This window comes from Oryzias melastigma, unplaced genomic scaffold, assembly GCF_002922805.2.
Source record: "Oryzias melastigma strain HK-1 unplaced genomic scaffold, ASM292280v2 sc00325, whole genome shotgun sequence".
Lineage (NCBI taxonomy): Eukaryota > Metazoa > Chordata > Actinopteri > Beloniformes > Adrianichthyidae > Oryzias > Oryzias melastigma.
In genome coordinates, this window is record NW_023416929.1 from 54336 (window position 1) to 70417 (window position 16082).

The 16082-nt window shown below is 40.0% G+C and overlaps 1 protein-coding gene across 1 annotated transcript in view; it reads right to left on the bottom strand.

Annotated features, from left to right (window-relative positions):
- Positions 1 to 256: 256 nt before the first annotated feature.
- Positions 257 to 16082, bottom strand: part of LOC112138771 (cadherin-2) — a 37321-nt gene continuing 21495 nt past the window's right edge. The window contains exons 11-16 of the mRNA XM_024261397.1: positions 14828 to 14970; positions 13813 to 14046; positions 12199 to 12432; positions 9068 to 9207; positions 8257 to 8418; positions 257 to 1972 (exon numbers count right to left, since the gene is read on the bottom strand). Coding sequence (XP_024117165.1) covers positions 1769 to 1972; positions 8257 to 8418; positions 9068 to 9207; positions 12199 to 12432; positions 13813 to 14046; positions 14828 to 14970 — 1117 coding nt within the window. The 3' untranslated portion in view covers positions 257 to 1768. The remainder of the gene's footprint in view (positions 1973 to 8256; positions 8419 to 9067; positions 9208 to 12198; positions 12433 to 13812; positions 14047 to 14827; positions 14971 to 16082) is intronic.

The window sequence follows — 16082 nt, forward strand, 5'->3', positions numbered from 1 at the left end:
AAATGAGCTAGCATAATGCTAATATAACAGCTCCTAAAAAATACCATAAAAGATGAAAACATTGCACATGAAAATATTTTAAGGTTAACCTTTTTAAAAATACTCAATTTGGAGACTCAGTCATTCCATTCATATTTTGGTCAATATTTCAAAAACTATAAAGTTTATGAATACCAAAAATACTGAACGTTTTGATACATCACACCTTAAGAAGATCCTTCATTCATGCAAAAAAAGAAAAGCATTTTCCCTTAAATGAAAAGATACAAACATGCAAAACCATTTTATTTTGTGATCCAAATGACATTTACAATGCTTTGTATTCCACAGCAAAAAGAAGAGAAACTTACAATCTGTACATGTCTCCGTGTCTAGCTGGCCAGAGAACAAACAGGCAGACCAGCAGCAGAAACCAGGCCGATGTGGTCACAACCCAACAGTCTCTGCTACAAACATGACTGAGGACTTCCACCATTAGCAACCAGCTGCATAAGTTACATAGTGATGGAAACGGTTCATCTAAACTCTAGCATTACTGTACACGTCTAGTGAAGTCTGAGAAAACCCAAGAAGCAAAAATGAGCCGTTCTGAGCAGCTCTGGGTCTGAATGTGGAGCCGCAGAAGATCCAGGCTTGAAAGGCTTCAGCGTCCAAACAGCAGAGGAAGATGAAACTCTGCGGGTTTTGCCCATTGAATCAATGGAAATCAATAAACTGATGGAATAACCTCTAACTGGAGTTTTCCTCCGTTTAGCAATAAATAAGATGGTATTTTTAAACGAGCCTCCTCCTTTCCCTCATTCAGCTTTGAGTTGTTTTTCTGCCTTTATCGTGGCGTTCCTTCATTCTGCATATTTGGAATATTACAAGAATCGTTTCCCGGCACAGCAGTCCTGGAGATCGTTTGTTTACAGGTTATTACAACAGCTTCACACTTAAAGTTACACCATGAGAGTAATTAGAAGATTAAGTTTTTACTGGATTGGTTTTAAAAGGTAAAATCTACAAAGAAAATCTCTGAAATGGGTCCAAGTTCCAAACAAAAATAAACTTAAGACTGCAGGATTCTTCACTAGTTTAATAAGAAATCATAAGCAGGCACACGTCTGTTTTTATCTTCAAACACTACTTTATTTAACATTTAACCTAAAACCAATAATCCCACATTTTTAAGGCTTAAATCAATTTAGACGATTCTCAGAGAAAATGAAATCCCTCACCGGAGCCGCTGACGAGCGGTGACCTCGCTGACCCCAGTGACCCACAGCTGCATGAAGACGGATTTTTGCTGGTTGGATCTTCCAAGGCGTTGAAGTTTAGACTTTGCCCTTTAGTTGGATCCATCCAGTGTGTTAGATATGAATCACATTCATCCTCACGGACACATTCGAGGAACGCAGTGCAAACCGAACACACAGACACACACCGTCATGGCAGAGTGCTCCTCCAGATGTTGCAAACTCTGGGAGCTTTAAAGCAACACTGAACACAATTGAGAGAATGTACAAAGGCACATTTGACCAGCTGTACTGAAAGATTCAAGTGTTGATGAGCATCTTTAGCATGGCTGTCACAGACACGGCGCTCTGGTGACTTGCATTTGCTCAAACCTCGTCCAGAAGGCCGACGGCTCGCCAAAGCGGCACCTCCCAAAGCTGCAGCCCGCCCCTCGACAAGCAGTCCAGTGGAAATACAGAGGTGCTCCTTCCAGTGTGTCCGGCCACCGTCAAGCGAACGTGGGCATAGTGGTTCTTAATGGTGGGAGGGGCTAGTCGTGGCCTCCGCCGTAAAGATCTGCCAGCTTGCGGAAACGCGGCCCCCACTCGCCGAGGTAATCGTAATCTTGGTCCCCGCAGCTGGAGGAGTGCAGGGAGCTCAGGGAGCCGGCGGAGGAGCCGCTGCCCTCGTAGTCGAACACCAGCAGCGAGTCGTACGGGGGGGCGGTGGGGTCGTTGTCTGCTGCCTTCATTCCCTGAGAGAAAACATGACAGACAGGTGTGAGGCGCAAGGAAGACAGGTCTGCTTTCTCTGGAACATTCTGTATGTTCACACCATGTTCCTGGTGTGGAGAGACGGCTTCATGTCATTTAGACAAATGTCAGGAAGAAGAAGTGTCTCTACGCCAGGGGGTCAGACTCAATCACACAGGGGGCCAAAATCCAAAACACACCTTAGATCGCGGAACGAACAGGATGAACGTTTATTCAACACTTTATAACTACATTTTAAAACCATAACTTTTTAACATAATTATGAACTATATATATATATTATTACCTGTGATAATGTTATTGGGAATGCTGTAAGATGAATTTAACAGCTGAAGATGCTGAAATTGATAACTAAAGTTGGAGCTGATGGCGGAAGATGCTGAAGCTGACAGCAAGCTAAAATATTAGCTAAATGCAAATTAGCCTAAAAAATGAAAAAAAAAAAAAAAAAAAAAACTTAGGTTAGCCAAAACATCTAGCATGTAGCTGAAGTATATTAGCCAAACTCCAAAATAGCTTAAAAAAAATCTTAGTAAATGCCAAAATAATTCAAAAAGTTAGCAGAATGCCAATTTAAAACATTTTAAAACTGTAACTTTTAAACATAATAATAAATAATAAAAAGGCAGGAATATTATTCCAGAATAAATCAACTTAAACCTTAAATAACTTTCAATATTTTACTCTCCATAAAACATATTTTGTCAAAATTATACAAACATATAAACACAAGATAACATCAGGTCATTAATAACAATAAAATAAAATGATCTGGAGGGTCGGATTTAGTGACTTTAGTGAATCACAATCAAGAACCCACATTCGAACTGGAATATGAAGCCAGATAATCATAACTGAAATCTGCTTTCAGCTTCCTTCTAATAGGCCAATGATTCACATGTCACAGTAGGGGTCCACAACCTTTAATATCAGGTGTGTCAAACATACGGCTTAAGGCCCGTTCCCGGCCCCCCGGATGGTTCAATCCGGCCCAGTCGTGAAGAGAAAAAATATATAAGAATGTTGAGAAAAGAAAGCAAGTTTCTAATCTATTACGTTTGTGTAAAGAAATGGCTGCAATGCACCATTCCACCACTAGGAGGAGCAAAGGAAAAAAAGACATAAGAGATCAAGACAAACATACTAAACCAGGTAATAATAAGTGATTAGGTTACTAGGTTGGTTGAGGCCTTTTTTTCCCCAACACAGAAAAAAACAAAACTACAGATAACAAGCTGACCACAGGTCGTTACGCTATAATGTTACTGGTCCCGCCCCCTTTTATGTCAAGCAATGTTTTCACTATCCAGCCGGTGTCCCATTTGTCAGGTTCCAAAAATCTATTTTCACATCCAACAGTAAGTCTAGAGTGAAGGCTTTATATGTCATAGAAGATGAAGATTCCTTTGGTGGTTTAACCCCAACAGTAGTCCTAACCTTAAACCTTCTTCTGGGTTTATGTGGATAAGACAGTTCAGCACTGGCCGCACACATTTAAAAAGTTACATGAGAATAGTCACTCTTTTTTTTTTTTTTTTTCTTGACAGGTTGTGTATTTTTTCTTTAAGAAAATAATTTTCTTGGAAAATGATTTTTGCAAGTTTTCTCAAATCAGAAAGTGCACACCTGCAACCAGTTCAACTTTCTTTGTTCTCTAGATTTCATGTTGGATTCATTTAAATGTGAAACTGAATTTACTTGAACCTCTTTAGTGGAAACTAAAAACCAGACGGCCACTTCAGCTTTATCAAACTTTCCAAGTGTGACAGAAAAATAAAAACAACCATTCTGGGTCTGAATTCCGCGAGCATTCTCTAGTGCTTTCTGAGTCCACAACTGCTAAATCAAGTGCACTAGAAACTTCCCAGAAGTCTTTGAGAAAAACTAGCATGCATAGATGCTCACTACATTAGTAACTATAGACCACAATGCATTGTGGTTGAACAATAAAAAAAAAAAATGTTTAAATGTATTTTTAAATCATGATCACAACACAGCAGAGCCCCCAAAAAAAGACACCGTGAAATGATCGTATTGAATCGATTTTCACTTCGTACAATCGGTAACATATCGAAAGAAAAGCAGAGAGCATCGTGTCTGAATTTAGTTTTTAAATTCAGGACACTAGACAGTCCTGCACTATATTGTTTTTTTTAGTAGTTGGGGATCAGGGTGGGAACTCAGACACAACCTTAAGTGATAAAACTGTTACAAAAAATGTTATTTAAAAAAATAAAAACATCAACTTAGCAACTTTAGCATCATCCTGGTAACATTATAAAGTCAGTTGCTGTTGGTTGGGAATTCCAGTTAAGCGGTCAGGGCAGCTGCTTCAAGAAGGTATAGCAACCAAATTCAGGACACATGAACAACTTGACATGAAGACAGTCATAAAAGGATGTGGTGGAGAAGAATATAGTTTTACTAAGTTAAACTTCCTTAAAGTCCCCCTATGATATATTTTATTTAAAGAAACATTTCTAGTAGTGTTGTAATGATGTAGTTTGTAACCAAAATCCCACAACCTAAATGTCTTAAAAAGCCATTTTTCATGTTGATCTGAAGCCTCCGTTTCCAAAATCTCCTCTGAGGGGGCGTGGCTCTTAGTGCTCCGCCCCTGACCCCCCCTGTCTGATTCTGATAGCTCTGTGTCTCTCTAGCTTAAATCTTCATAAAAACATCCATCAATCTGGGTAATGTCCAGCCGTATGGTTCTGATCCGGATGTCAGCTGGATGAGGAAGTGAAGATCTTCATGGACAGAACTTCCTCCAAAATCCTGATTCTTTCTCCTTCCAGTTCACCAAAGACTCTTTTAGCTAATTCTCCAATGTTTATTGACGTTGCTGTGATCAATACATTCAATCCATAAAATCCATAGTACAGCAAGGCAAAGCCAGAGCGGCACCACCGCGTCATGGCAACAACACAGCAGCTGGTCTGTCACAATCGTCTCAGCACCAATGGTCCTAATGGCTGCATGTGTGGGGGCGGGGAAGGGGCCGTCCTCCGAGCTGGAGGGAAGGAGGACGGATTATGGAGACTGGAGCAATGAGAAGGATTTGGGTCAGGCTGGACAGATGTCGTCTGTGTCTCAACAAGAAGATTGAACAGATTAACCAGTGTGCTCAGATTTGAAACTCCAACAAGCCACCAAAATAACACTTTAGGAAGACACAGACCACCGCAGGTTCTCCTCTAGAGGCAGAAGAACGGCAGAATGAAAAGGTTCAGATGTCATGGTTGTTTTTCTGAGACAGAATCAGACTTTCTCCTCTGTTGTTACCACTCTGAATAAATGAAACATTCAACCCAAACTGAAGGAGCCTCTGAGATCCAACAGGAGGAGGAGGAAGATAAGAAGCATTACTTAGTCAAGTGTGAGGGATTAGCGGAGCTGCATCAGCCGGTGATGTCAGACAGCTCTGTTCAGATGTCCTCATGCAGAAACACCGTGAACACCGGCTAACAGCGCCGATGGAGCACGACGCTTTCTGGAAAGAAAAGGAAGTCGACACCTTCGAAGGTGTCAATGGCTCGTCCTCCAGAGAAGATCGGGGGGTTCAAGGGGATAATCTGATTAAACTCAAATCATCTTAATCTGTCTCAAGGCTTTTACTGTTTAAAAAGGTTTAACAAGCAGAGAAAAAAGGCCAACAGCTTCTAGCCTGAAAACACAATATTTGACTTTATAAATCCACCAAAAAATGATCATCAGGTCATGATTACTCAGAGGTTCTCATGGCTGACTTTCCTTTAGGGCCCATGGGTCAAACTCAATCCCACAAGGGGCCAAAATCCAAAACACACCTTAGGTCACGGGCTAATTCATTCCCCCCACAATATGTTTGATAAACTAAAAAAAAAAAAATCATGAATTGTTTAGTATTGAGAGAAAAGTGATCAAAATATCTTTCTTTTGCCAGTGCTTGTGTGGAAAAAATATATACTCCTTTTTTTGGCTTCCTCAGCAATGGTTCCTTCTTTCTGCTTTTTCGTGTGACTTCAGTCTAGAACTTTCGCTTCACATTTTTGTGGTAAAAGGTCATGATCTTTTTTTTCTTTTTACCCCACGATAGCAAACATAAAAAAATACATTTGATTTAAATGGCCTGCCTTTTTGTGTTTCTTCTTCAGGATGAACGTCTTGTTTTTCTCAGATGGAAAAAATAATCGCCGATTAGGTGACTATCAAAATTAGGATAATCCGTGGTCCGCACGGACCAGAAGACACGGCTCGGGGCAGAATCTATTGAACATTCTAAAACTACATTTTAAAACTTTGAAACAGGAACTTTTTAATTATGAACTAGATATATAGCATTACCTGTGATAATGCTAGTGTGAATGCTGTAAGATGAATGCGGCTGATGAAGATGATAGTGCTGATAGCTGAAGATGCTGAAATTGATAGTTGAAAGCTGATAACCAGCTAAAATATCAGCTAAATGTCGAATTAGCTTTAAAGACCGAAAAAAAACCCTTAAGTTAGCCAAAACAGCTAGTTTGTAGCTGAAAAGAATAGCTAAACTTCAAAATATCCTAATAAACTAAAAATATCCTAAATCGGCCAGAAAAGCTATCTTGTAAATATTACCCCAACTCTGAAACAGCCTAACAAATTAAAAAGAAAAGCCTAAATTATCAAAAAAAGCTAGAATGTGGCTGAAATATCAACTAATCTCCAAAACAGTCCAATATATTTTAATGGAGAGTACAAATATTGAAAGTTATTTAAAGTTTAATGGATTTATTCTGGAATAATATTCCTGGTTTTATTTTTTTATTCATATTTATGTTATGGTTTTAAAAATTGTCATTCTATCTTTTTGGACTATTTTGCCATTTACTAAGACTTTTTTTGGCCATTTGGAGTTTAGCTAATATTTCTGCTACATGCTAGCTGTTTGGCTAATTTAGAACTAGTTCACACTGGACGCAGAAGCGCCACAGACTGGAATGCGTGTGGCGTCCTCTCTCTCCTGCAATTCACACCAGACGTGCATTTTTCCGCGATGGTCGACAGGCGCTTCTGCTAGAGCTTTTTTTTGTTTGTTTATTATTTTTGCCATTATGGGTAAATTATTTAACCTAAAAATATGACCTCATGTTCCTGCTAAGAACTGCTCTCTGCCTCTCTCCAGAGTCGGCCCACTACGTTAATCTGCGTGTGCATTTGTGTGAGTCTGTTTTTTTTTGTTTCCGTCTGTGTGTGTGTTGTGATTGTGTTTATTTTTACCTCTACAGTCTGTTTAGATACAAATACATGATCACATTTGTCAATCGTGGTGTTTTAGTGTGAAAAATTGGTTACATTTTGAAGATAAACCAGATTTCCTCGTGTATCTTGATGTAACTTTCTACCAGATTGACGTGGATCGCTCACGCACACAATAGACCAGACGCCGAAACGATCCGCTGCTCGGCCCGAGCGATCCATTGAGGACATCCCGCGCCTGGTGTGAGCCACACCGTAGGTTACCAAAGGCGCCGAATGAAAGCGGCCTCCGTTCTGCGACACTATGCTGCGGTTCTGAGTTCAACATGAACCAGGTGTTAGGCTTTTTTGTTTTTAGGCTGTTTTGGAGTTTAGCTAATATTTCAGCTACATTTCAGCTGTTTTGGCTAATTTAGCTTTTCTTCAGTTTTTTTTGGCTATTTTGACTTTTAGCTATTCTTTTAGTTATATGCTAATTGTTTTGGTTAACCACCAAAACAATCTTTCTTCTTTTTCTTTAATTTGGGATTTAGCCAATATTTTAGCTGGCTATCAATTTCATCATTTTCAGCTATCAGCACTATCATCTTCAGCAGCCAAATTCATCTTACAGCATTCACACTAGCATTATCACAGGTAATGCTATATATCTAGTTCATAATTATGTTAAAAAGTTACGGTTTTAAAGTTTTAAAAATGTGGTTTTAGAGTGTTGAATAAATGTTTATCCTGTTCAGCCCGTGATCTAAGGTGTGTTTTGGATTTTGGCCCCCTGTACGATTCACTTTACGACCCCTTATCTACACAAAGAGTGGCATCTTCTCCCTCAGCTCTCTTGCATTCCGACTGAGAGCGAAGCTTAAAACATATTTTCCAACTCCTGCTTGCTGTCAAACTGTTTATGTTTCACTGATGAAGTGATTTGTCACTTCCTGGGAGTTGAGAAGCACAGAGCAGTCTGAGACGCAGCACGGACCAGAATGAATCACACTGTGGCAGAGTGGATTCATGGACGCGTCAACCACCAGACATGGCAGTACTTTAGTACCTCGTGGATGAAGTCTCCTATATCTCCTGGATGGGGGGCAGCAGAGCGAAGGGGGTACTGGTGATCATGATGGAGGGGCCTCTCATCTAGACGTCTGATCCCCACTTTGATGCATTCTGCTTCCAGAGCGTCGGGCTGCTGCAGCTGGCTCAGATCGTAGTCCTGCAGGACAGATGAAGAGCCACGCTACACTCAGCTCAGGCTACAAAGTTTCTGCAAAGCTTAAAGTTACAAAATCAGACCTTTTGATTTTAATCTCAGATGTGTTCCTTACATTTTTTAATACTCATTAAAATTCCAAGGAGAAAGTTGCTCAATGGTAACAGTTTGGATTCCGTTCTCTGTGTGCTGCAGTTAAGGCAAAACGAGGACACACCAAACCTCAGGCCCAGTCCAGGCTCGGCTGTCTAAACTGGTTACAACTTATTCCCAAAGCAACAATAAGAGACTGAGTGGAGCCTGTCAGAAGTGCTGCTCTTTTGAAGCACAGCGATCCTTTTCGATCAGGCTTGTGAGGGTTAATGTTCCTCAGCAGAGATGCTGAGCTGCTTATGAGCTTTGTTGTTTGGAGAGATGCATGAAATTGTTCTCCAACAGAGAGCAATTAATCCTGCTGGAGGCCGTCTTTTGCAGAGCACTTAATCTGAACTGGCGGGCAGATGATTGAAAACTGCAGAAGCAGGCTTTAAGCACTCATGGCCCACTTTGCTCTGCGTGTGACAGTTGGACAGTGAGTGGGTGTGAGGGTCAGCTTTACAAGAACTGCTCAAAAACAAAGATTCTGAATTTGGTGAGGGGTTTTTGTCCCTACCTGGTCCTCTTCTCCACCCCCCTCCTCATCGTATTTGAGGATGTTGTCTCGCACGTCATCCTCTGGGTCGATGAGGAGCTGCTTGGCCTGCCGCTCCTTATCCCTCCTCTTCATCCACATCACAGAGAGCAGGACCAGCACTGCATGTGTGACAGAGAACAATAAATGCTTCTTCACAGAACAGCGACCTGATTCAATGCTGTACCTCAGAGAGTTGGGAAAAGCACGGTCATGTCCAGTTTCTGATGTGACCCGGACAATTCAAGCAGATTCTGATTGGCAGACCTTAAAACTCTAGAATAACCAAACAAAAGCACTGCTGAAGTCCAACTCCAGTCGTCTTTTGATCTGTGTTTCCAGTAGGGCTGGGTATCAATTACCAGAATCAATTCTATTATGATTATTTTCAGTTCTTCAATTCAATTCAATTTTGAATACATTAATAATCTACTATATGCTTTGAATAGCATTGCCCGGTGGCGCAGTGGTTAGCGCTCTTGCCTCACAGCGAGAAGGCCCCGGTTCGACTCCCGGCTGGGACCTTTCTGTGTGGAGTTTGCATGTTCTCCCCGTGCATGCGTGGGTTTTCACCGGGGACTCCGGCTTCCTCCCACTGTCCAAAAACATGCTTCATAGGTTAATTGGTGACTCTAAATATCCCCTAGGTGTGAATGTGAGAGTGAATGTGTGTGTGATTGAGGCCCTGAGACAGACTGGAGACCTGTCCAGGGTGAACCCCGCCTTCGCCCATCAGTAGACGGGTTAGGCTCCGACACCCCCGTTACCCCGAAAGGGAAGAAGCGGACAAGAAGATGGATGGATGAATGTTTTTAAATATATTCATATTAATCTGATCCAGTTCACATACTGTAAAAGTATCAGTGAAATAATGAGATTGTTAATATCATCCAGTGTTACATGGATTCTCTAAAGGAGAAGTTCTAACTAAAATGTTCAGATCATTAACATTGGAAACATTGTTCTGCTTCTCCTGGAGGACGTTTCAGTTTGACCACTAGGTGGCGATTGAGCTATAACATTACACCTTATTACAGAAGAAGAAGAAAGTAAACGATGACCAAAAATGATGTCTTTGACCACAAATGGTTACTTTAAAAATATTTCCTTGAAAAAGTTTGTAAAATTCCTGTCTGTGTGTTTATAAAAATGTTCATTTAGTCATTAATGTATGTGTAGGTGGACCGAGCGTTAGGTTTAGCCGTCCTATGGGAAATTCCATCAAACGTTAGCAACAAGCTACCGGACTTTAGCTTCATGTGACAAATTGATTTATATTTTTTATGAGTCGATTATTGATCTATTAATCTTAAATCAATTCAAATCAATTCACTGATTTCCTAGTTTCCAGTAGTCTTTAAATTACGATTATGCTGCTTTTAACAAAAACCCAAAACTATCATTTTCTAGGACAGTTTCATTTCTACACTGGATTTTTAGGCCAAATATTTGATACGTTTTCTTTACTATGTTCACTAATGAGACGTTTCAACTCAAACTGTAAGTCATTTGCTGATTAAGGAAGTCATAGAAGTCCTGGTTAAGGCCTCAAAATATAATATCATATTAAAAACTACACTATTACCAATGACACCTAGTATTATTATTGACTGAGCTGGTTTTACCTAAAGACTCAGTCCAGCGGTTGCCAACTTTCAACAGTTAAAGAGCCATTCTGGAGGATTTTTTACTGACAACATCCCAGTAGAAGCCACAAAGTCTTATTTCATCCTCTAGAAAAAGAAGACACTGATTTGTATTTATAGTATTGTTACTATTATGATCGAAATACAAATACATTTGTTTTTCAAACATATATATAACAGAAACGTAAAGAGAAAATAGCCTTTTTAAAATATGACTTAGTTTCTAGTTCTTTAGAGATCTACATGAGTCTCTTTCAAAATAAAAGACATCCTGTACCACATAAAAAAATCTCAATGTAGTAGGAGGTGGTAAAATGTCAGTAGTGATGGAAAATAAATAAAACCACAGTTTGTGGTGCATCTCAACCAGAAATTAATACATCTAAATACAAAATAAATAAACCAGACCAAATGAAGTGATTTTTTTAATTTTTTCTGTAGTCAGGATCCTGGTGGAGTGATACTGTCCTTCAACTGTTTGTGAAGTTGATAACGTTTGACTTTTATGACCTTTTTTTGGCTTAATAAACTTATAAACTTCAAATATATATTTTTTTAAAGAGCCACAATAGAGGAGTTAAAGAGCTGCACGTGGCTCAGTTTCAGACCACTAAACTAGTCCAAAGAAAATGATGTTTTTAACATGTTCTTGTAGCATTTGTCTCATGATGGATAATAAAGAATAACTGATTGATTGGTTGGTTGATTGATGACATGTATAATATTTCTTTATACAAAGTGTGGTAGACCAGGAACAAACAAAAAAGTGTGGTTTAGCTGTGATGCTGGTGCTACACTCGCTTCCTGCTCCATTCTGATGCATCCACGTACAGACAAATAGATCCATGAACGTCTTTGTGGATAACTCTGGATAACTCTGAAACAGCTCGCCATTTTGTTGCACCGCTAATGTTAGCCTGGGGTTGTATGGGGCTGTATGGTAAAGAGACAGAAGACAGGAAATGGGTGCAGGCTTACTCCGCACAAATGGTCCCGCCCACAACTCAGAACTGAATTTCTAATAAACTCCGGCTGCTCTGCAGAAACTATGTCCTCGAAAACAACAACTTAAAAAAAAAAAAAATGGCTAAAAACGGTAAAATGTTAACTAAAAGACCACTGGGAACACCCTGAAAATAGATCAGATGATGATCAGAGTAGAACTTCAAAAGAGACAGTGCCCTTGTGGCAGAAAAACACTTGATGCAGAACTTTGCACACCTCACCGTTTCTCTTTTTAACGGTGTTGTGCATTTGGTACAGAAAGTAATCAGATCCCTTTGAAGGTTTTACTCTCATTTGCCAAAATCCAGAAAGCTTTTCTTCCAAGATATCTCCATATTTTGCTGCAAACCATGATGCTGCCACCACCATGTTTCACTGTCGGGATTGAATTGGGCAGTGGATGAGCAGTGTGTGGTTTTGTGTGGATCCTTCCTTGATGCATATAATCCAACCCAGACTTACCCAACAGTAGGATGATGCAGATGAGGATGCCGATGATGGCTCCAGTACCAAGGCCCATTGCCATGATTCTCTCCATGTCCACACAGTCGCCGTGGTGATCACACGGGCAGACCTTGACCTTCAGGAAGGACTTCTTTGACATGGGCAGGTGGCCAGAATCCGTGATCATGATCGGAACCTGATAGATTCCACTGGCCAAGGCGCCGGTCTTCAGTCGAAGTTGTACATGCTCCCCTACAGATAGTGGAAGGTGGTAGTTTAGAAGACTGGCAGGGAATGTTGTGAGGAAACATTGATTTTGGTCAGGTATATGATGATAAAGACTCGAAAGTATCTTTCAATGTCTACAATGGAGCCATTTTGATTATTTCATTGACGTGGCCAAGAAGGTTTTTCAAAAAGTTCTCCAGAGCTCCAGTGTTTATGTTCTTTGATTAGAAAAACCAGAAAAACTTTTGTTAGAAAAATGTTCTAAATTAAGAAACATTTTCAACTACTTCATTATCAGACATTTCCATGTTTAAACTAAACTGTTCTGTCCAGTCCTGGTCCTCCAGATCCTTCCCGTTTCTCAGTTCTCTCTGCACTGCTTTATACTAGCTACCTGACCCAGGTGTAACCATGCTGAATTGGTACTGAGGGGTCCAAAGTGTGCCACGAAAATATCCCCACACCAGGATGGTAGTCGAAGCGTCGTTTTTTGTTAGTTTCTAATGCCACGTCTGTCTTTGACACACATGCGCAGTCATGTTAATCCAGTCAGTAGTGATGTCACAGGAAGTTCTGGGACTGCTAACCTCATTTGATTTAATACTTGTTTCAATAACAGACAAAAATGAAGAAAAGCTGCATGATTCATTCAAAGTTTTATAAACTATTGTCTTTAATTTTAGCTATCATATAGTTTAAACACTTCAAGTTTAAAGCTTATGATGGTTAAGATGAGTGCTTCACAACCTGTTAACGCACGACCTGATTAGTCGAATAATCAGGAAAAATAATCAGATATTAGTCGACTATCAACTTAAAATAATCATTTGTAGCAGCCCCAGTTCAAAGTTACTTCAATTTTCATCCTCGTTGATGCTCGGTTTGAACTGCAGCATGTCTACATGCATAAATGGATTGAGTTGCTGCCATGTGAAGCTGATTAGAAAGTTGTGTTAGCGAGCAGGTTGAGAGGTGTGCCTAATAAAGTGAGTGTTTTCTAAGTGAGACACTTCTGGACTGTCTGGGGTTTTGAGAGTGAAACCGAGTGTTGAAGTCAAACCTTTTATCCTTCCAGGAACCGGCACGTGTGCTGCAGTGCTTCCTGTTTATTACTTTTAGATCAATACATCTTCAGCTCTGACACAAGCAGAGTTCTCCACAATATCCTGAGAGTGCAGATAAATCTTTTATAAATGATGTGAGGCCAGGCACCGGTCCAATAGCACCATATTAAGCTCAAACTACATGCGCTGTAAATAGACGGTCAAACAGAACTTTAGTTTGACAAAGTTCTGCACAGAACTTTAGTCAATGAATTAGTTTTCTGTATTAAAACAGAACCATTTCAAACACAGTTCTTCAAACTCCTACATAAAGAAGCGTTCAGACGAAGAGTTTACTGACCACTGAGGCGACTGAGGGTCCAGTTCTGACGAACGTCCTGTGGATGGTTTGCCAGCTCAAAAGCAAAGGGTCCAGCGTTGGGTCTAAGATCGGGATCGCTGGCTGTGATGTTGATGGCGTTGGGATCTGGCTTCTCGCACATTTCTACCTCCGGGGGAAAAACGTGAGGCGCGTTGTCATTGACGTCCAGGAGAAAAATCTGAAGAGTGCCTGTTCCACTGGCGGGGGGGTGGGCTGGAAACAAACAAAAGTGACAGCGTCACGTATTCTACTGAATATCTGATTAACAGCTAGCATGTAGCTAAAAAAACAGCTAAACAGCCTAAAAATCTAATAAACAAAAGCCTAAATTAGCCAAAACAGCTAGCATGTAGCTGAAGTATTAGCTAAACTCCAGAATAGTCACATTTTTAAAACTTTAAAACTGTAACTTTTTAACATAAATATGAATAATAAAAAGGCAGGAATATTATTAAAGAATAAATCAACTTAAACCTTAAATAACTTTCAATATTTTACTCTCCATAAAAATATATTCTGTCAAAATGATACAAATTAAAAATAAGAGCAAGATAACATCGGGTCATTAATAACAATAAGATAAAATGATCCAGAGGGCCGGATCTGGCCCCCGGGCCTTGACTTTGACACATGTTTTAGTTGATTGGAAAGCTGCAGGAGCAGTCTATGGTTCATTCATGGCCTTTTACGCCTTTCAAAACTTGTGCTTGTGCATTTTTTGAGGACCTGAAAAAAAATCCTCAAAACATTTTAAACTTTTCCTCTTTTTTTAACCAAAACAATTGTTATATGTAAAAACACTAAACTGTCCTTCAATTTCAATTAGTTTTTTAGTAAAAATGCACAAATGTTGTTTGCAGATACCAAATAAAAGGATATTTTTTTTCTATTATTACAAATCTCAGAAACAAAGGTCAGAAGTGAAGCTGAATTGAAAGTGAAAACAACAGATTGAGAAGCCAAAGATCACGAGTCACAAGTGCAGACGTCTCACCATCATCAAAAGCAATGAAGGTAGCATTGTAGTAGTTGTTCCTGACAAACGGAGACTCTCGATCGAGGACGGCGATGGTTAAAACCTCTCCCTTTACAGGGTCGATCTTCAGCCAGCTAGCAGGGTCATAGACCTTGGAGTACCTGTGATGACAGAGGGGTTTTAAAAAAGAAAATGGACAAAGATTTTTTTCAAAACTGAATTCATTAAAAATTCCCAGAGTTTAATCATCCAGATAATAGATTTAATGAGAGAGAAGGAGGTGCAGACAGACAGAAAGCTGAAACCCCGTCTTCTTAGGAGGCTGCATGTTTATCCTCAAACCTGATTACTAATGGAATCAAACTCAAAATAGGTTTCTTCCTTTGGGCTACGGCTACGTTACAAACTAGGGCTGTCAAATTTTTGCATTAATTGTGATTAATTAATTACAGACATTTAATTTTTTTTTTAAATTACATTAATCGAATTTTTGCGTTGAATGGTTATTTCTGTGTTGTGCACACCTGGAGGAGCATTTGATCACACTCATACCAGGTCATTCAAGAAAAATATAAACATTGAATAAATTATTAGAACTTCAGTCCTCTTATATTTTTTAAGTAGGGCCGAGAATCAATTAAACAAAACATTAACTAATTAATCGCAAATCAGGATAAAAATAATCGAGATTAATTGCCTTTGTATATTATTTTTAAGTTATAGTATTTGCCAGCCACTTATCTGCAAATAATCACAATATGAAATGACACGCAGAATTGTACATTTAGAAGGTTTATTTTTAACCCTTTGGAATCTAGAGTTGTTGTTCTGTTGGCTCCATCGAACCAGGACCTCCAGGATGCATTGGAGCGTTTTGCAGCCGAGTGTGAAGCGGCCGGGATGAAGGTCAGCACCGCTAAGTCTGAGGCCATGGTTCTGGACCAGAGAAAGGTAGTTTGTCCTCTCTCGGTGGGTGGAGTGCTCCTGCCTCAGGTGGAGGAGTTTAAATATCTTGGGGTCTTGTTCACGAGTGATGGAAGATCGGAGCGTGAGATCGACAGGCGGATTGGAGCTGCGTCCGCTATTATGCGGTCGCTGTACCGGTCCGTTGTGGTGAAAAGAGAGCTGAGCCAGAAAGCAAAGCTCTCGATTTACTGGTCGATCTTCGTTCCTGTACTCACCTATGGTCACGAGCTCTGGGTCGTGACCGAAAGAACGAGATCCCGACTACAAACGGCTGAAATGAGTTTCCTCTGGAGGGTATCTGGATGCT